The 22526-nt window shown below is 37.2% G+C and overlaps 1 protein-coding gene across 1 annotated transcript in view; it reads right to left on the bottom strand.

The window, feature by feature from the left end:
• LOC150083960 (REST corepressor 3-like) overlaps window positions 1-22526 on the bottom strand; it is a 231415-nt gene that overhangs the window by 7169 nt on the left and 201720 nt on the right. The window contains exons 10-12 of the mRNA XM_090374969.1: window positions 21349-21426; window positions 17778-17835; window positions 16026-16201 (exon numbers count right to left, since the gene is read on the bottom strand). Coding sequence (XP_090231095.1) covers window positions 16026-16201; window positions 17778-17835; window positions 21349-21426 — 312 coding nt within the window. The remainder of the gene's footprint in view (window positions 1-16025; window positions 16202-17777; window positions 17836-21348; window positions 21427-22526) is intronic.

Genomic DNA, 22526 nt, shown 5'->3' with positions numbered 1-22526 from the left:
CGAATCAGGCTAAACCTGCAACTTAAATAGTGATTATATGTCTTCGTGCATGCGCGTAAAGGTCCACGCATCGGAGATCAAATATGGCCGCCGAACATTAACAGAATTCTCGTGTAATTTAATTTCAACGGTTTCTGCAATTAATAGTCGCGTATAATTACGTTGAATGTTAAGTATTTTGGCCTCGTTAAATAAAAAAGTATGTTTTTCGTTAATGGCATGAAAGGCTAATTCTGACGCTGCTGAACGAGAAGCACGAACTGAGGCTTCGTGTTGATTTACACGAATATTAAGAGAAAACCGCGTCGAACCCTGGTAAGACGAGTCGCAATCACCGCAAGAAATGTTGTATACTAGATCATTAATTTGTGTTGCGAACGCGGAAAGAACCGAGCGATTGTTCAGTATAGTGTGTAACTTCCGTATAGGCCTAGCTATAATTTTAAATTCGGTATCTTTAAAGAATCTGTTAAGCTGTTTGTGCCACTGTTCAACATATGGGACAGAAATAAAGTATTTTTTGATATTACTATTGTTGATTGGTGTAGTATTTTTTATCCTATCCTTAGCTTGTACCCTAATTCGATTTATTGTGTTAATGGGATAACCCCTGTTCAAGAATCTGCTAGTTAATATTTGTATTTCTGAGTCCAAAGCAGAATCCGTCGTTGAATATTTATAGGCATTTAGAAATTGATTAAAGATAATCGATCTTTTGTAGGTGAACGGGTGGTAGCTATTATAATGTAGAAGCATACCGGTGTTTGTGGGTTTTCGATAGATGCTAAATTGTATTTTGTTCGAGTCCCGGGTAAGCGTGAAATTTAGAAAGTTTAATGACTTAGTATCCGTATCTTCCCTTTCCAATGTCAATTTGAGTCTAGAATGAATATTATTAAACGAATGTAAAATGTCTTGGATAGTACTACTATCAGTAATAACTAGAACATCGTCTAAATACCTCCCATAGTATGTGTTACGGGGACGAAAAGGTGTCAAATGTATCTGCTCAATCGTTGAGAGATAGGTCACGGGAAAGCGGAAGTAAAAATTCCTGGACATTGACTCTATTACTACTACTTCTGCTGCTGCTACTGCTATTGTATAATAATAGTTGGGGGGGCTCAATTGACTGCTAACAGTACTTTTACCCAAATACATGTTAGGCCTAGAGTGTCATTATCAGAGAAATATTGCTGTTTAATGAAGTAACCTATGGCCTGTAGATTTCATATGAATGCCAAAGGGATCTATGTTTCATTTGGATATCATGGCGGCCCTTGAAATTTAAGCATTCTGTTATGTAATTTGGCCAAACCCAGTAAGTAGTATTAAGGATGACCGTCATTTTACAATTTTGCTACCGCTTTGCAGCTTATTATACGCCATTTGCTAAACAGAGATTTGTAGAAATGACGTATATCGGTAAAATCAAACTGCAAGCAGATCTCTGACATTAAGCCACTCAGGCTCAAACCCATTGGTAATCCAAAAATTTGTTTGTACACCTTGTCTCGAAAGGTGATGTAGTTAGCCTCAGCTATTAGTTTAATTAAGTGAAAAATTTCCTTAATGGGCAGCTTCGTATAATTAATCGGTGTCGAGTTTTTATTTAACATATCCCAAATAATATCTAATGTGTATTCAACGTTTACATTCGTATATAATGAGGTAACATCTAATGAGAATAAATTGTCATTGTCGCCGAGTCTACAGTCTTTAAGATTATTAAATAATGTATCGTCATTCTTAATCCCAAATTGTATAACCTGTCTAAAAGGTTTTATAATATTATATACATGTGTGGCTAAGGCTGAAAATGCCGAGTTCCTGTAGGAAACAATAGGTCGAATCGGAAATCCAGGCTTGTGTAATTTTACCTGACCAAAAAGTGCAGGAATATTGTATGTTCTGGACTTCAATTCCTTCAACTGAACCACAGTAATGTAGTCGTTTTTACGATATGCGGTTAACGTTTTATTGTATTGATTTACCAAATTGGTAAACAGTGCCGGGTCCACTTCACGATAAGTGGAGGTATCAGACACAACTGAATCTAACTTATTAATATAATCATGTTTATCTAGTATTACCACTGTATCTCCTTTATCTGCCCTCTGTATAATAATGTCCTTATTTTCTCGAAGTTCTCGTAAAGCTGAACTGTCATGTGTATTCAATTTAGGAAGTCGCGTTTCTTTTATGTTATTCACTACTTGGTTAACTTGTTGAATAAATACATCTTTTTGTGGAACACTACGAAGTCCAAATTCAATATCAATTACGCATTGTTTTTTTTGGCAGCTTTCGAGGTGGTAAATTATAATTTAATCCTTTGGATAAAAGTGAAATCTGGTCCTGCGATAGTGTACACGAGGAAAGATTTGTAACCTGTTGATATGTCGGTTCGTTGGATACTGGGTGAGGGGGTGTTCGTGAACTAGCCGACATATTCTGTGGTAGTGCGTTATGTGTCTGTGGGGGGGATGTCACCCAACTCGTGAACTTGGTCGCAAGCTCGCGACAATGTGTTAGAATTCGCATGAATATGTCTTGAACTATTCGATAATGCTTGCAACTTATTAACGTGTCTGTTTTTTATTTCTGAGACTTGTGCTTCCCGTCGCAAATCTATGGAGGTCTTCAATACAGACCAATCGTTCGGATGTAGATAATTTTTTAATTTATCGCGAAGCTTCCTAACCTGGGAAAGGTATTTTTGTTTATCCGAATATCGAGATTTTAAGGCAAGCTTAACAATATTACGTGATGTCACCAGTGATAGTTGTTTTATGCCTGAAATTTTTTGATTTAAATTCACCCTGGCAAACTTCGGAACGATGTTGTTTTGAAGGCAATATTTTAGGAAAGAAATATGGTAACTTTGGGCCGAGTACCTTAGTGTAGATTTAATGTAATTTTGTACCAAGCTATTCAAAAAATCTCCCATAATTGTGTATATCGATTGTATACTACTGGAGAGACAGGAAGTGAATGAAATAGTCAATAAGAGTTTGAAAATTAATTAGATAGTATGAATCAGAGCTGTAATACTCAATATGTTCTACGTTGATAATAATATTAGTAAATTAATAAGAGGAGTTTACCTCAATATAGTACGTGGAACACTTCCGTATGATACCCTCCAGAAATTAAAACGAAAAAATCGACAACTTACCGGTACATTAAAGTAAAATATAAATAAATAAATAAATAATTAAAATATAAATAATTAAATAATCAATTTAACACAATTCAAAATCAATTCAAAACAATTAAAATTCAAATTAACGCAATTAAAAGAATCTAACGAAAATATTCAAAACGATTTTCCTTCCTGAAGCTGACAATGCTTTTCGACCGACTGTCGTGATCACAGGAATGAAAATTACCGAATCAGGCTAAACCTGCAACTTAAATAGTGATTATATGTCTTCGCGCATGCGCGTAAAGGTCCACGCATCGGAGATCAAATATGGCCGCCGAACATTAACAGAATTCTCGTGTAATTTAATTTCAACGGTTTCTGCAATTAATAGTCGCGTATAATTACGTTGAACGTTAAGTATTTTGGCCTCGTTAAATAAAAAAGTATGTTTTTCGTTAATGGCACGAAAGGCTAATTCTGACGCTGCAGAACGAGAAGCACGAACTGAGGCTTCGTGTTGATTTACACGAATATTAAGAGAAAACCGGCGTTTTATTTAACGAGGCCAAAATACTTAACGTTCAACGTAATTATATGCGACTATTAATTGCAGAAACCGTTGAAATTAAATTACACGAGAATTCTGTTAATGTTCGGCGGCCATATTTGATCTCCGATGCGTGGACCTTTACGCGCATGCGCGAAGACATATAATCACTATTTAAGTTGCAGGTTTAGCCTGATTCGGTAATTTTCATTCCTGTGATCACGACAGTCGGTCGAAAAGCATTGTCAGCTTCAGGAAGGAAAATCGTTTTGAATATTTTCGTTAGATTCTTTTAATTGCGTTAATTTGAATTTTAATTGTTTTGAATTGATTTTGAATTGTGTTAAATTGATTATTTAATTATTTATATTTTAATTATTTATTTATTTATTTATATTTTACTTTAATGTACCGGTAAGTTGTCGATTTTTTCGTTTTAATTTCTGGAGGGTATCATACGGAAGTGTTCCACGTACTATATTGAGGTAAACTCCTCTTATTAATTTACTAATAAGTTGTCTTTACACAAATTAAGACCATCTAGGGATGTGATAAGTTCTATGTGTTGTGGAGACTCTGAAACTGTAGATTGGCTTGGCAGTATTAATGTTATACTTGATCACCTTGTCAATGGATCTCTTCATTATATGGATGAGGTGAAGCATTCTGACAGTACTTATCAGTTAGATTGTGGTTGTGTTAGCGAGATTCAAGAGGAATCATTTTCAATGGAAGATCTTAATTCAGCTGTAAACAAAATTTGTAATAACAGGTGTCCTGGTATGGACCTCACTGAAGGCGAAGTTATTAACGTTTCTTCAAACTGTTTCCTGAGCATCTTCTTTTTTCAATATATGTCTGCTTGAAGGATGCTCTACTTAAGATCTTTTTGAAGTCAGCTGAAAATCCTAAAACTGAGCCCTCTTCTTATAGCTAATTGCACTTCCAGGTTTGGGCAAGGTCTATGAACGTATGCTTTCACGGTGAATATTGCAATATACGCAAGAAAATTTAGGATTCTCAAATAAGCAATATGGCTTTACTCCTGGTCGTGGTACAGAGGATGCTTTAAAATCTTTGATTAAATTGGGTAGAGGTTCAAATGCAAAATATGTTCTTGGCATTTTTGTTGATTTTGAAGTAGCTTTTGATAATATCTCTTGGGACAGTGTGTTATTGATGCTTCACCTCGAAAAACGCTCTCATCAGTTTTATAGTGTCATAGTGAATTATTTTCAGGAAAGATCTTTTACAGTTAAGTCTAGTTGGAATTCAGTAACTAGATCTGCTATTCGAGGATGTCTGCAGGGATTTGTTTTTGGGCCACTAATGTGGAAATTGGTATTAGAGGATTGGTTACGAAAGGAATATAGTCATATTCATATGATTGCTTATGCAGATGACCTGGTAATATTAGTTGAAGGCTCTTCACGACTACAAATTGAACAACGATCTAATGAAATAATAAAAGATCTGAATGCTTGGTGCGACTTCCATAAATTAACAATCTCCAGGTCAAAACAAAAATATTATTACTGAAGGAGAACCTATGTGTTCGTAGAAAACCTCATGTGCTGATTAGTTGTGAAAGTATAAAGCCCATTAAGAAAATTAAATATCTTGGAGTCGTCACTGACAGAGGCCTTAGATTTTTTAGCATTAGCATTAGCATTAGTAGAGGCATTTGATGCAAGAAAGCAAGCTTATGCAGCATCAGCCAAAAAAAAAAAAAAAAACAAATAAATAAATAAAAAATAACCACTTCCACTTCACCCCTCTGTTCGTTCGAAATACCTGTCCAGCTGAGCCTTAAACTTATTTAGGCTATCAACTTCCACGACAAGGGATGGAAGTCTATTCCAGCAACCAACCACCCGCTGGCTAAAGGCAAATTTCCGCACGTCTATCCTACATCTGTCTTTCCTCAATTTGAATTTATGCCCTCTCAGGTGATTATTCTGAGCTAGAGGAAGAATCCCATCAGCATTGAGCATGCTCAAACCATTCAAGGCTTTGTACACCTCTATCAGATCACCTCGCTGGTGCCTAGTCTCCAGACATTGTAATTTGCAAAACTTAAGCCTTTCTTCATAAGAGCACCCCTTTGTTCCGTTCACTAATCTTGTTGCCCTTCTCTGTACTCGTTCCAGCATCTCTACATCCTTCTTGAAATGAGGCCTCCAGACCTGTATACGGTACTCTAGGTGTGGTCTGACCATTGCCTTATACAAGGGAATAATCACCTCCTTATCCCTGCTAGAGAAATTCCTATATATCATCGACAATACACCATGAGCTACTCTTGCAGCCCGTCTGCACTGCTCAGAAAACTTCATATCTGCCTGCACAACCACCCCCAGGTCCCTTTCATTCTCTACCACTGTCAGTGTAGTACCACAGAGTTGATACGTTGCTCTGGGGTTGCTGTTTCCCATATGTAGTACTTTACATTTATCAATGTTAAACTTCATTTGCCACCTCTCAGCCCATCTGCTCAACCTTTCCAGATCCTGTTGCAGTAGCATAGTGTCAGTGGTGTCCTTGACAACCCTGCCAACCTTCGTATCGTCTGCAACTTGGACATTAAGCTTGATATACCATCATCAATATCATTTATAAATACAGAAAACAATAATGGACCCAATACTGAACCCTGAGGGACTCCACTAATAACATTAGTCCATGATGATCAGTGTCCATTTATTACCACTCTCTGTCTTCTCCCCCTCAACCACCCCTTTATCCATAGCAGCAATTTGCCTCCAAGACAGGATATTAGAGCTGGAAAAGGAATTAGAAAATGTGAATTGGAATATCATCGGTTTAGCTGAAACAAGAAGAAGAAATGAGTCACCTATAAGTCTATCAAGTGGAAATCTGCTGTACACCAATGGAAACAGTGAAAGGAGTGAAGGTGGAGTTGGGTTTCTGGTCCATAAAGATTTAAAAAACAACATTTTGGAATTCAAAAGTACATCACCAAGGGTGTCAAGACTAATACTCAAGATTTCTAAGAGGTACAAGCTAAAGATTATAATGATTTATGCACCAACATCGAGCCATGATGATGAAGAGGTTGAAGAAATGTACACTGAAATTGAGAGTCTTCTAGATGAGCAGAAAACCCACTACACTATTATTATGGGGGACTTCAATGCTAAGGTTGGAAAAAGGCAAAACAGCGCAGAAAGAGGAACTATAGGAAATTTTGGAATTGGTGAAAGAAATAAAAGAGGTGAAAGACTTGTGGAATTTGCAGAATCTCAAGGACTGTCAGTAATGAACACTTTTTTCAAGAAAAGGGTGAACAGAAAGTGGACATGGAAGAGTTCAAATGGATTAACAACTAATGAAATCGACTTCATCCTCACTAACAGAAAATATATTGTGAATGATGTTACCGTCCTGAATAAGGTAAATGTTGGAAGTGATCACAGAACGGTAAGATGTACACTTGATATTGATGTAGGAAAGGAAAGGAAAAAACTGACTCGAGTAAATAATACAAAGGTCTTTGAAATAACAGAGGAGGAGAAAAAGCAGTATGTACTGGAACTTAAGAACAAGTTTGAGCTTCTGCAGACTGCTCAGGACCAAGATATCGACGAGGAATATTACAACTTTCTGAAAGTGATAAAGCCCAAGAAACCTATAGGGAAACAGAAATCAAAAGAAGAAATAATTAGTCAAGAAACACTTGTCATGATGAACCAAAGACGACAAATGAAGAGCAAGAAAAACACTGACAGGGAGAAAATTGAGTATACTGAGTTATGCAAAGCCATTAGAAAGAGACTCAGAGAGGACATAAGAAGATTTAACACAAGAAAAGTAGAACAAGCATTAAGGGAAAACAAAGGATTTAAATCAGCAGCCATGAGCAGTAATACAGAAAGACAAATGATACTGAAACTGAAGAATAGCGATGGTGTACTTATAAACAGCAGAGAAGGCATAATTCAAATAGCAGAAGACTACTATAGAGAATTATACAAGGAGCGAGGGAATGATACCAGCAGTGGGGAACATGGATTGCAAAGTAGCAACACATACGACATACCCGATATTCTTCCTGATGAGGTAGAACATGCATTGAAGAAAATGAAGAATCGGAAAGCCCCGGGGGAAGATGAAGTTACTGTAGAGTTGTTAAAATTGGGAGGAAGAGACATAACACAAAAACTGGCAAGGCTCTTCACAAAGTGCATTAGAAAAGGTGTGATGCCTAAGCAGTGGAATAATGCAGTCATAGTTTTGCTGCATAAGAAAGGAGATAAATCAGAAATTGGAAATTATAGACCAATTAGCTTGTTATCCCATATCTACAAGTTGTTCACAAGGGTCATTACTAACAGATTAGAAAGAATACTTGATGAGAATCAACCGAAAGAGCAAGCTGGCTTTAGGACAGGATTCTCAACTATGGATCACCTTCACGTAATATCACAGCTAATGGAGAAAGCAAATGAATATAAAACACCATTATGCCTGGCATTTGTGGATTATGAAAAGGCATTTGACTCCATACAGCATAAGGCAATGTTTCGGGCACTGGAAAGACAAGGCATAGATACTCCATATATTATGATTTTGAAGAAAATATATGAGAGTGCTACATCCTTTATTAGACTAGACAAAGACAGTAGCAAATTTAAAATCGAGAAAGGAGTTCAACAAGGAGACACAATATCTCCGAAGCTGTTTACTGCTGCCCTTGAGGAAGCTTTCAGAAGATTAGACTGGTCGCAGAAAGGAGTCAATGTGAATGGAGAGTACCTAAACCATTTACGATTTGCAGATGACATTGTGGTCATAAGCCACGATCCCAAAGAATTAGAGGAAAATCTTAATCAGTTATGCACAGTTAGTAAGGATTTTGGACTAAAGATGAATATGGATAAAACAAAAGTAATGATGAACAAGTATGCCACGGAAAGGGAAATAATGATTGAAGGAGCAGTAATTGAAAAGATGGAGTCATATACTTATCTGGGACAAGTTATTAGCTGTAATAATGATAAATGGCTGGAAGTCAAGAGAAGAATAAATTTTGGATGGATAGCATTCAGGAAATATAGCCACATACTGAAGAGCAATATCCCAGTTTGTCTGAAACGTAAAATAATGAATCAATGTATACTCTCCACCATGACTTATGGAAGTGAAACTTGGGCACTCACCAAAAGAATGGAAGAGAAGCTAAGAACTACACAGCGAAGAATGGAACGAATTATATTGGGAATCAGACTGTTAGATAAGAAGAGAAACACATGGATTAGGCAGCAAACTCAAGTAAAGGACATTCTTATCAAAACTAAAGAACTAAAATGGTCTTGGGCAGGACACATAGCTCGAAGACATGATGACAGATGGACTAAGAAAATAACAGAATGGTACCCAAGAGGGGCTAGAAGAAAACCTGGAAGACAAAGGCGGAGATGGATAGATGAAATTCATGAGTTTTTGAGTAGTAAATGGATGGCCAATGCTCAAAACAGAAGGAACTGGAAAGTTGCTGGAGAGGCCTTCATCCTGCAGTGGATTGAAAATGGCTGATGATGATGATGCTACACTGCTCCAATTTGTGCAGCAGTCTTCCATGTGCAACAGTATCAAAAGCCTTTCTAAGATCCAAGTATATAATATCAAAGTTATTCCCTGCATCAAGTTGTTTTGTGACTGCATCATAGTATCCAATCAAATTGGTCAGGCAAGACTTCCCCTTAACAAAACCTTGCTGTGTCTGAGCTATAACTGAAGTCTTGTCTAGATGATCCTGCAGTGCTTCTTTAACCAGTGCCTCCATTAATTTTCCAGGAACAGAAGTTAAACTAACAGGTCTATAATTACTTGTGTCGCCCTTTGATCCTCCTTTGTGAATTGGGGTCACATTTGCACATCTTCAGTCTGTGGGTACCTTCCATGAGTCCAAGGAAGCTCTCATAATTATGGCTAAGGGTTTGCTTACTTCCTTTGCTGCCTCCTTTAATATAACTGGATAGATCCCATCCACCCTGGGTGCCTTTCTTGTGTTTATCTTCAACAATTTCTCCTCCACTTTACTCTCAGTTATTACAAGATTCTCTAGCTTACTGCTAGAGTTGAATACACCTCTGGCATTCCCCTCACTAAATAACTCCTCATGTGTGAATGTCGATGCAAAATATTCATTCAGTTTGTTTGCTACCTGAGCAGGATCATCAACAGTTGACCCATCGATATCAAGTGGACCAATCTGATTCATCCCCTTCCTTCTAGAGTTTACATAAATAAAGAACTCTTTGCTGTTTTTCTTTGCATCCCTTGCCAAAGATTTCTCGTAATCTGCCTTTGCTTGCCTAACCTCCTTTGTAACTTGATTACAGATCAACTTGTATCTATCATAGGCTTCTGTGTCACGTGTTAATTTGTATGTATCCCATGCATTTTTCTTCTCTGCCATATGTCTCATTAGTTCATCTGACATCCACTTAGGCCTAAACCTTGAACAATATTTCTTAGTTGGTATGTAAAGCCTAGTAGCTTCCAAGATAAGTTCTTTGAATGCTTCCCATTTTGAATTTGCTGTTGGTAACATCATCAGTTGGTCCCACTGTATAGAATTTAAATACTGTCTCAGTCCATCGTAGTCGCCTTTACGAAAGCAATAACCCTTCCCTTTACCCCTAATGGTAGTTACCTCTTTGAGTAAATCCCACTTCAGCACACTGTGATCACTGCCACCTAGTGGTTCATTTACCTGCAGTTCTTAATGCATGAAGAATCACTGCTGATAATCAAATCAAGAGTATTACTCCCTCTAGTTGCCTCCTGAACATGCTGATGTAGAAAACAATCATCCAATAAATCCACAAAAGCCTTGCTAGTGTGTGAGTGACCAGCCCCCAAATTCCAGTCAATATCTGGGAAATTAAAATCCCCCATTAACACTCTCTGATTTACTGGCCCACTCTATTTCCCCGTACAGTTTCTTATTATACTCATCAAAGTCATTAGGCCTATAGCACACTCCTACTCTCCATTTTGATCTCCCAATGCTTATGTCACACCAAACTGACTCGACACTGCCCTGTCCAGCAATGTCGACTGGCTTCACTTCCTTGGATTTTATGTATTTCTTAACTAATAGCATAACCCCTCCTCCCTTCCTATCCAGTCTATCCTTTCTGTAGATGTTGTACTCCCCAAATTCCAGTTCTGCATTCCTTATATCTGTGACACAACGTCTATGAAATCCCCACAATATCTGCCTTTGATGTTTTGAGCAATACCTCAAATTCATCAAATTTATTTACTAAACTCCTAGCATTGGTGTACACGCAAGTATACATGCACCTGTTCTTTTTCTTAGCTACCCTAACACAACCTATGTGTTTATTTGTACCCCAATGTTTCCCAGCAGTCTCTGAAATATCCTGCATCTTATTTTCCAGGCTGCGGCTCATTCCAATAGAAGCAGTGCAAGAATCACTTTCACATCTGCCAGTGGCTACTGTTAATCTATTAGTCCTTGTATCCCCCCAATCTAGCAGTTTTCCGACCCACCTAACACTGCCTCGATAGCATCAGCAAACATTCTTGCACCCTTTCTATTCCTGTAGAAGCAGTCTCTCCTGTTAACAAGTACAGACCAGGCTGAAAAAAATTCTACTCCTTGATTTGACACCCATATCAATTTTCTATCTGAAAAGGTTGCAAAATTTGTTAACATGATAGCAAGAGTTACTAGGAAGGATTGGGGTGAGTGTTTTCCTTCCTATTGTTTCATACGGTATCTCAGCTTGGATAGACTTTGTTAATTTTAAAAAATATAAAATAATTATTCACATAAAATAAAAATATAAAAAAACTGTATTCCATTCAGAGGATGATGCCCCTGAAGATCTGCAGTGCATCAGTCTCCAGTTATGCACTACAGATTGTCACAAGGAAAATGCCAATTGACCTCTTTCTGATTTACAGAGTAATGACTTTCAACATTCAGCGTGGAACTCCTTTTATTATTCGTGATTTTGAGTTGGATTTTTGGCTAATGATCCTAGGAATGAGGCCAAACGAATCTTAGCTATTTTAATGACTCTTTGGAATCATATATGGGCTAACTCAAATAAAGGTGAAATAACTCACAGGTTCTTTCCCTCTATTGTTGATGTTCGTCAGAAAAATGGTTTGTGCCTAATCTACAAACTATTTTTCAGGCACTTTACCCACTCGGCAAGCCCAGTCGGCTCTGGAGACGTGGAGTCATGTTTTATATTATTGTCACGAGTACTTGGATCTCAGAAATTAATTTTTATTTGTTAGTCCAAATCTTGGTCACCTGAATGAGGGCGATGAGGCTCAATCAATTAAGACTGAGGAAGATTTTCAGGCTTTCCAAATTTTTTCCAAGAAATTGTTCAGAGAAGATTAGTGCCGCTTGAACTTGAGAAAAGAAGAGCAGAAGGTTTATAGACTATCATCTCTTGTTGACTTCGTAAGATCAGTGGCTCCTTGCACCATCTGCTTGTCCTGTAGTTCCTTGTGCCTCAATTTATATTTTTGTTTATCATATTTATCTGTATATCATGTGTATGTGCAGAAATTTGCCTTTAGCCAGTGGGGTAGTTGGCTGGTGGAACAGATTCCAACCCTTGTTGTCGAAGTTGATAGCCTAAATAAATTTAGGGCTCAGCTAGACAGGTATTTCGAACGAACGGAGGGGTGAAGTTGAAGTTTTTTTTTTTTTTTTTTTCTGGCTGATGCTGCATAAGCTTGCTTTCTTGCATCATATGCCTCTACTAATGCTAATCATACTGCCACATCCCATAGAGGCCAACATTATCAGTTATTTAGTAATGTGTGTGCACTGTAACATCATTCCATATAAAAAACACCTGTCGAATCTCTAAGTTTACAAAATTATTTTCTGCTTAATAAAAAATTAACTGCAGCCTTAACCATGACTGTTTTATATTTATAATATTCTCTCTGAAAAACTCGTAACTTTTGTAAAAATTAATTGGTCAAATCACTGTTTTCAAGTAATTTGTTAAAACTATTAGCTGGAAAAACCAAAGGACAAAATCAACGACAATATCATGCAGGCCATTTAACAATCAGTATTAGCAGTGCACACTATCTTGCACATAGCAAACAAGGAGCCATTCTGTGAAAATTAGTCACACATCAAGGCTGCAAAACACAATCATGGAACTGTCTATCAAAGCACATAACTAAATTTCTTTCCCAAAATGTCTGCAAGTACAGCCAGGCCTCGCATAACGCGAGTTCGATTAACGCGATTTTAAGTCAATGCTATTTGAAATATTATACCACTTTTCACTTTACACAATACAAATTTCCAGTTAACACAATCTTTTTTTTTTTTAATGCAATAGTTGAAAAAGATTTGAATCACGCATTAAGCTTACCGCGAGCGAGTCATACGGGCAATAAACAAACGTTTGCCTGCTGCCTGCCTCGGTGTGCTCCATCAACCATTGGAAGAAGACGTGTTACTTGTTTGTCTCCTGCTAATAAAATCAATGCACATTTGCATAAAAATTCAAATTTTTAAATGAGCCAGATGAAAATGTTACCGCAAAGGAGATAACGGTAAAAGAATTAGATAACCTTTCGTATCGCATAGAGCCTCAAACAAAAGATTTGAGGTTCTCTGTGATTTTTATTTCGCCAGGGCCAGAGAAGATTGTTGTCGGCTATCGGAAATTGATTGATGAAAAGAGAAAGTCAACACTGTTCAAATATTTCTGCAACAGTCATTTCTTCATTGTGCATTTTATGTCAGAGGTTCCCAAACTTTCTCGGTTCACGGTGCCCTTAGTGTCTCAGTAATTTTTTAAAGACGCACCCAGACCAAAATAAATACCTAACAGTTCTGTTTAGTAGTTAGGTCCAAACAACTTAATAAGAAATGCTGAAACTGAACTACCTCGAGCTAGTAGTTCGTGCAGTGTCCGACAGATGTTGAGTATCGCTGTTTTATGCAATAAACATTTAATTCCATAATTATTTTCATTATCTTTTACATTGTATACAGCTAAAAAGTTATTTAAAATTCTTTATGGACATTCCAGAAGGTCAAGGACCAATTATAATTTTTCCTATTGATTATTATATTCGATTAATGTGTTTCCGTTTTGCTCAATGCGCTCGGGGGACGAATTAATCGCGTTAATCGAGGCCAGCCTGTATCAGGAGAAAGTTCATTTTTCAATTTACTCTGCGGTTACTGCTACCCATATGCAGTACTTTGCATTTGTCAATGTTAAACTTCAGTTACCATTTCTCAGCCCAATCTGCCTAATTTTTCTAGATCTTGCAGTAACATACCATCATTACCCACCCAGCAATCCTTTGTATCATTTTCAAACTTAGACATAAGCTTGATAAGCCTTCATCAGTATCATTAATAAATACCAAAAACAACAATGGCTCCAGCACCGAACTCTGGGGGACTCCACTAATAACACTAGTTCACAAAGGGCAGTGTCCACTGATTGCTAGATAAATTATTGGAGTGGCTAGAAAAGTGATGTGGGAGGGTTTTTTTTTTTTTTTTTTTGGCTGATGCTTTATAAGCTTGCTTTTTTGCATCATGTGCCATTGATAATAATAACAATAACCACTGTCTTCTCACGCTCAACCATCCCTTTACCTATATCAGTAACCTGCCCTTAATACCATACTGCTCCAATTTGTACAGCAGTCTTTATGTGCAACAATATCAAAAGCTTAACTGAAATCCAAGTATATGATATCAAAATTATTTTTTGCAGCCTGTTTCTTTGTGACTGCATCATAGTATCCAATCAGACGGATCAGACAAGATTTCCCCTTAACAAGTGCCTGCTGTAACTGAAGTATAACTGCACTCAGTGATGAGGTACATTAATCTGTTCATGCACATCACCTGTCCCTGGTGTATTATAATGCTCCAAGACAGACAGCAAGCTTCTCATTGATTTATGTGCAATAAATGGACATTTAACAAAGTCTTCCCTTCTGTCCATGTTAATCCACTGAAAGTGCTCGAGTCAGGCTTTACACCACCGGTGGTACCCAAAAGCCTCGATTAACATGGATGTGAGTCTGTCATGTTTTCTACAGTTGATTTTTTTATATTAGGCATGATTAAAAACCCTATTTTAAAGTCCTCTGCCAGGGTCCTCCACCAGATTAATTTTTCACCATAAGTGCAAGGTGCCCCAGAGTGGGCTTCTCAGAGATGAGAGAGACCCATGCATTTCAGCACAGACTGCTATCCTGCAGTCAGTGTGGAAATCTTTTTCTTTTCCTTTCCTTTGCCTTTTTTGCTTCCATTTTTCATATAATCTGTGTGAGAAAAAAGAATGAGTGGAGTGTGAATCCGTGTATGGCTGAAAAATTTTTCTGGCACCACTATTCGGCCACTTTGAGGACTTCTGGGTGCACTGTCAGTGTGGGATTCTTCTGGTTATCTTCCTTCCTATCATTTTCAGTGGTTTTAGGGTGATCAGCATGTGTATGACCAATAGTTTTAAGGTGATTAGTATTATAGATGGCCCCTCTTCTCGTGGCTAGGAATGGGAGCTGCCTTCCAAATGATCACTGCTTTATGGTTGTTAAGTATCCAGTCAACAAGATAAGAACAAAATCTAAAACAACTTATATCACCTTTAATGCACACACAACTGGCTTTGCAGAGCTCCACTTACAGCACAGAGTACCCTGAAGGGCTGGCCTACATTGTATGTTATTTGGTTTTTTTTAGGAGCATTAGCAACTAAGGCCATATTGCTCCGGGATATGCGGTGGTCATTCCCTGACCTTTCCGCATTCGGTGGTGACGGGCTCGAACCCCGGTCTAATCAAGAAGCGTGTGCTATGCACTGCTGCTCCTTCCCACCTGGCTACAGAGGCGCCTCATTGTATGTACACACACACACACACACACACACACACACACACTAGACTGATAGTCAGTATTTACTGTTGCCCATGACAGCTATCAGTTTAACAACCAGCACAATGGTTGACAATAACACAAGTGCTACACCAGTTCCCCACAAGCTCATCAAAATAAAGCATGGAGGACAGCTGTTGCTGTAGTCCAAGAGACAAGTCTACCATTCAAGCATGTCTAAAGGCATTCCTGGAAGGAATTCTACAGATTAACTTGAAAGAATTAAGATGTTTATTCAAAGGTAGCGGCAACATAGCTGCTACAAAAAAAAAAAAAAAAAAAAAAAACATACAAAATCACGCTAACAGTTTATACGGAGCTGTTTTTGTAATCTAAGAATTAGTTACATTTCACTGTAAAATATAAAATAGAATGCAACTTACTTTTTCCTCCTGTTCTTCTTCTGCTGGTACTCCATGTTCTGCATCATACTCTTGAAGAACTGCATCTAAATTGTAACGGCGACGATAGTTCACAAAAAAACTACGAACGTGAGCTTCTGTTTTGTTACCGATAACATCAGCTACAGCTTTGAACTCTCTACCATATTTTCTTATACCTAAATCAAAAACATTTTTTTTTTAAATATATATATATATATATATATATATATATATATGCATGTACATAAATAAAATAAACAATTTCACTGTGTACACACACACACACACACACGCACACGCACACACACGCACACGCACACACACGCACACACACGCACACACAAGGGGGGGGGCAAATTATGGCTGTAGACATTCCTCTAAGAACATTTTATCTGGTCTATAAGAGAAACAATGAACTATAATTTTTGGAACTTTTTTAAATTGTTATTGTTATAGAATTTTAGATACATCAACAATTTAAACCAGATTGCACAGTTGTATATTATATCTCTACAAGTGCGCATTTGCAGGCTGATATGTATGTTAAGCGGGTCGAGAAACCCGAATAACTCACAGTGGAATCCTACTTCCACTGCCTGAAATCAGCTAACTACAGCCTCGGTGGAAGAGGACTTGAGAAATTCCTCCAGTCATAGCAATCAAACCCAGATCTCTCCAAATGAATGAAAAATGGCAAAACCACCATAATGCCATGGAGGACAATGTGGTTCTTGTTTCTTTTTCAAACATCTATACAGAAATGTAACTTACATGCTTGTTTATGAACATTTATAATCTTGCTTGTTTATACATCATATCTGCACCAAATAATTTAATTGATCAGTTTTACTTTTTACTTCAATACTACTGATGCTAATACCAAGTAGATTCTGTTATTTTGTCATAAACTCTTAGTAGCATTTTTAGTTAATTGTGTTAACAATACTTCTTAGGAAGTTGCAGTCATTTCTTTCATGTGGAGCAAGCATCTACTTTTTTTACCTTATTCTGCTTCGAAAGTTGGTTTTAAGCTTTTTTAAAATAACTTCGGTGTTATGATATCATATCCTTTTTTTTTTTTTTTATTATTCACCAATAAAAAAAAAGTCAATAAGATATTCACAAACAATGTTTTAATAAGATATCTGCAACTGTATTACTAGTTTTTGGGTGTTGGGGTGTGAAAATTACCTTACATGACTTCTTAATCATTAATTAAAAAAAAAAAAAAAAAAAAAAAAAGGGACACTATAGATATGGGGGGAAAATTAACAGGAAATATCTATACATTGCTGCATTATAGGCTTATAAATGTTGGGATGAAAAATATACCATGCAACCATTTGTGAATAAAATCAATTATTTAAGAACACTTTTCAATCAACTCTGCCATTATGAATACTGAGTTTTATATTTTCAGTCTTTATAACACTAGTGACCATAAAAATAAATTTAAATGTAAAATTTCTATTCATAATTGTATTACAAGCTTCTAAAAGTCAGAGTATGAAAATCAGCCAGCATGCTTATAACAATAGATGGTAGTTACTATTCCTACTTGCATTGAAAAAATTAACACACTTACTGACAGATTATGAATTAAGTAAAATTAATAATTTATAATTCAAAGTTGGCATTTATATAACCAAATAACAACTTCTACTTCTTAATCATTCATTAAATAAAGCTAATACTTCAATTTTATCATAACGGTTCATAAAGATATCAATCAGATAGATATTTAATTTTTACCTTGCACAGCTAGAAGAAGTTCATCATTATTCCAACGGGCATTGATACGATTGCCACCCTGCAAGATTAAAACTTCTTTATAAAATTAAGAACTGAATTTTTAATATTATCACTTTTTTTTATGTTGATCAAAAGTATATCTATATAAAATTTCAGTCTGGTGTGATATTTAAATAAAATTTAGATCTAGTATGGTTTCTGGTAAATTTAAAATAATGAAAAGAATATAAAAGTGCAAAATTCATATACTGACATGTAAACTGTGCTGACATGAATTATCAGTAGATGAAGGAATCAATAAGATTTTAAGGAGTTATGTTCTACCCTAAGTTAAAAGCTCACAGAGTGGAATATTTCTTGGCATGGTCAGTGCTTGTTAACAGAAGGGACTGTTTTTAACAGAGATGAGATATACAGACTAACAGTTCAATGAAAACAATAAGCAGAGGTGGCATTACTTCTATTGTGACATGCAGTAACCTGAAAAGCAGGAAGGAAGGAAGGATTTGGTTTTTTTTTTTTTTAGGAGCATTAGCAACTAAGGCCATATTTCTCCGGGAATATGCGGTGGTCATTCCCTGACCTTTCTGCATCCTCCGTATTTGGTGGTGACGGGCTCGAACCCCGGTCTAATCAAGAAGCGTGTGCTACGCACTGCTGCTCCTTCCTACCTGGCTACGGAGGCGCCCTAGGAGGAAGGAAGGAAAGAAGGACATAATGCCTTCAGTGGTCCAGGTTTCCAATCTAATATGAATCTGATGTGACATAAACACTGGGAAAACTGTTATATTATATTAAAGGAGTTTATATTAAAGGAGGCAGCAAAGGAAGTAAGCAAACCCTTAGCCATAATTATGAGAGCTTCCTTGGACTCAGGGGAGGTACCCATAGACTGGAAATGTGCAAATGTGACCCCAATTCACAAAGGAGGATCAAAGGCTGACACAAGTAACTATAGAGGCGCCCTAGGAGGAAGGAAGGAAAGAAGGAAGGACATAATGCCTTCAGTGGTCCAGGTTTCCAATCTAATATGAATCTGATGTGACATAAACACTGGGAAAACTGTTATATTATATTAAAGGAGTTTATATTAAAGGAGGCAGCAAAGGAAGTAAGCAAACCCTTAGCCATAATTATGAGAGCTTCCTTGGACTCAGGGGAGGTACCCATAGACTGGAAATGTGCAAATGTGACCCCAATTCACAAAGGAGGATCAAAGGCTGACACAAGTAACTATAGACCTGTGAGCTTAACTTCTGTTCCAGGAAAATTAATGGAGGCACTGGTTAAAGAAGCACTGCAGGATCATTTAGACAAGACTTCAGTTATAGCTCAGACACAGCATGGTTTTGTTAAGGGGAAGTCTTGCCTGACCAACTTGATTGGATACTATGATGCAGTCACAAAAGAATTGGATGCAGAGAATAACTTTGATATTATATACTTGGATCTTAGAAAGGCTTTTGATACTGTTGCACATGGAAGACTGCTACACAAATTGGAGCAGTGTGGCATTGGAGGCAAGTTGTTGCTATGGATAAAGGGGTGGTTGAGGGGGAGAAGACAGAGAGTGGTAATTAATGGACACTGCTCATCGTGGACTAATGTTATTAGTGGAGTCCCTCAGGGCTCAGTGTTGGGTCCATTATTGTTTTCTGTATTTATAAATGATATTGATGATGGTATATCAAGCTTAATGTCCAAGTTTGCAGATGATACAAAGGTTGGCAGGGTTGTCAAGGACACTACTGACACTATGCTGCTGCAACAGGATCTGGAAAGGTTGAGCAGATGGGCTGAGAGGTGGCAAATGAAGTTTAACATTGACAAATGTAAAGTACTACACATGGGAAACAGCAACCCCAGAGCAACGTATCAACTCTGTGGTACTACACTAACAGTGGTAGAGAATGAAAGGGACTTGGGGGTGGTTGTGCAGGCAGATATGAAGTTCTCTGAGCAGTGCAGACGGGCTGCAAGAGTAGCTCATGGAGTATTGTCAATGATATACAGGCATTTTTCCAGCAGGGATAAGGAGGTGATTATTCCATTGTATAAGGCAATGGTCAGGCCACACCTAGAGTACTGTATACAGGTCTGGAGGCCTCATTTCAAGAAGGATGTAGAGCTGCTGGAACGAGTACAGAGAAGGGCAACAAGATTAGTGAATGGAACAAAGGGGTGCTCTTACGAAGAAAGGCTTAAGTTTTGCAAATTACAGTGTCTGGAGACTAGGCACCAGCGAGGTGATCTGATAGAGGTGTATAAAGCCTTGAATGGTTTAAGCATGCTCAATGCTGATGGGATTCTTCCTCTAGCTCAGAAAAATCACCTGAGAGGGCATAAATTCAAATTGAGGAAAGACAGATGTAGGATAGACGTGCGGAAATTTGCCTTTAGCCAGCGGGTGGTTGGTTGGTGGAACAGACTCCCATCCCTTGTGGTGGAGGTTGATAGCCTAAATAAGTTTAAGGCTCAGCTGGACAGGTATTTTGAACGAACAGAGGGGTGAAGTGGAAGTGGGTTTTTTTTTTTTTTTTTTGGCTGATGCTGCATAAGCTTGCTTTCTTGCATCAAATGCCTCTACTAATGCTAATGCTAATGCTAAAAAACAAAGATGAGGGAAGGAGTCTTTTAGAGGTCACATGAATGTGAAGAGCATAATGATAGAAATACACAGACAAATAGAATGGGCAGCCTTAACTATAGGCTAGTACAAATTAACTAATAGTCAAGCTCAGGGGGAAGAGGTTTAGGGAGGCTAAGAAAGATTCTGAGAAGTCCTTGGCTAGGAGTGCAAAGAAAAGTAGTAGGAACCCTTTGCATACGTTAACTAAATGGAACAACTAATGATGATCCTGTACAGATTGCTGTAAACCGAACAAATATTTTGCATCTATGTTCACATATAAACTTTTCAGAGATGGGGTTAGCAGAATTCTATCTAATACTGACTGGATTTTATAATAACAGAAAGGAAGGTGGAAAATGAAATTTTGCAGCTAAAAGTGAACAAAACACCTAGGGCCTATATTGAACCTATCTAATTATATTAAAATAAGCTGCAACAGAGGTAGTTAAACCTTTGGCAATGATAATGAGAATCCTTAGATTTTGGAAAAGCAAGCCCAATAAATTGATGATGTGTTAAAGTATTTGCTATTCACAAGGGTGGTTTCAAAGGGTGAAGTGTGTAACTACAGACGTCATAAGAGAACTCGCAGTTTTTCCATAGTTACAAGTTAGAGCTAAATTAAAGTTGTCAATAATATTTGCATAATTCACACCTTTTTGAGAAAAGTGATCGAAGTCAAAAATGGATTTTTTTGTTTAAATTTGTGCAATAATAATGCAAAACGATCTTGTTCTTGTATTCTCTTATACTCGTATCATATTTATCTCCACACAAATACACATGTGCATGGATCTAAAGTAATATGCAACAAATGTTCAGAGAAATATGAAAAGAAAACTATATGGTACTTAAAGTACTTATCAAAAATAAAAATAAAAATAATAAAAAATTATACATAAAACAAGTTAAGCTGTTAAGTTATAATTTCTAACTTACTTCAGGTGGACGGAATGCATCAACTCCAGCTGATGTTTTATGTTTCAGTTGGCTGATTATCTGCTTGTTATTCTGTACCTGAAATAAAAGACACTCATTAATAATACAAAGTAATATTAAATATACAAGGGCTGTTCAATAAAGAATGATCACAATTTTTTTTTCACAACATACCTTTATTAATCATCCATATTCTAATGAAATGCAATTACTCCAATGTTTCTGCTATTTTTCAAAAACATGGTGGAAGCTATTTTTTGACATGTGTTTGAGAATCATCTTTGATGTCTTTGCAACTTCTGTTGATGACTGGAAATGTTTTCCTTGCAGCTCCTTTAGCTTTGGAAACAACAAAAAATTGCAGGGTACAAGATCAGGGCTCTAGGAAAGATGAGGAACACATCTGACATTAATATGGCTAAGTACTTGACAACAGTATGAGCAATATGAGGTTCTGCATTGTCGTGACACAGCATGCACCCACCTGCATGCAGTTGTGATCATTTTTGATGAGTGTGATCCTACAAAGTGTGCAGCACAGCCCTGCAACAGTTGTAAGGCGTGGCACAGCATGCTGGTAAACCTTTCCTTGAATGTCAAAATAAAGAGAACTTTTCCTGCAGAAGCCATAACTTTTGCTTTTTTCAGTGTTGGTGATGACAGACTTCCAAACAGAGCTTTGTTGCTTACTCTCTGGGTTGTAATGATGAAGCCATGTCTCATCCACCATTATCATCTCGTGCAGAAACTCACCATCTTCAGTAACCACCCATTGCAGCTCCTGACAAACCTCCATGCGAACTTGATTTTGCTCAGGTGATCCAGCATGCACAAACATGTGCCATATGCAAGCAGTCAAGGAAAATACCATGCAAGCTTCCTGCTGATATTCTCAACATCTCTGCCAGTTGCTTTACTGTTATACAATAATCTTCTCTCACAATTACAGAAGCAGTGTTTATGGTTTCTATGGTGAAAACAGTGGTTGGAGCTACAGGACTGCTGATTTTTGTGATTGAATCACATCCATATTTAATAAATCACCTGCAAGCTGTGCTATATGGAAGTGCAGATTCCCTATAGTCTCTTTTAACATTTCATATTTTGGCTGATGTTTTCTTGAGATGGAAACAGAACTTGGGAGCAGCATACTGTTCCATGTATGTCATGTCCATTGT

Source organism: Mastigoproctus giganteus, chromosome 6, assembly GCF_048544385.1.
Source record: "Mastigoproctus giganteus isolate SK-2022 chromosome 6, ASM4854438v1, whole genome shotgun sequence".
In the NCBI taxonomy this organism is placed as follows: Eukaryota; Metazoa; Arthropoda; class Arachnida; order Uropygi; family Thelyphonidae; genus Mastigoproctus; species Mastigoproctus giganteus.
Note: the sequence above shows the minus strand (reverse complement) of the source record. Positions and strands in the feature narration are given on the sequence as shown.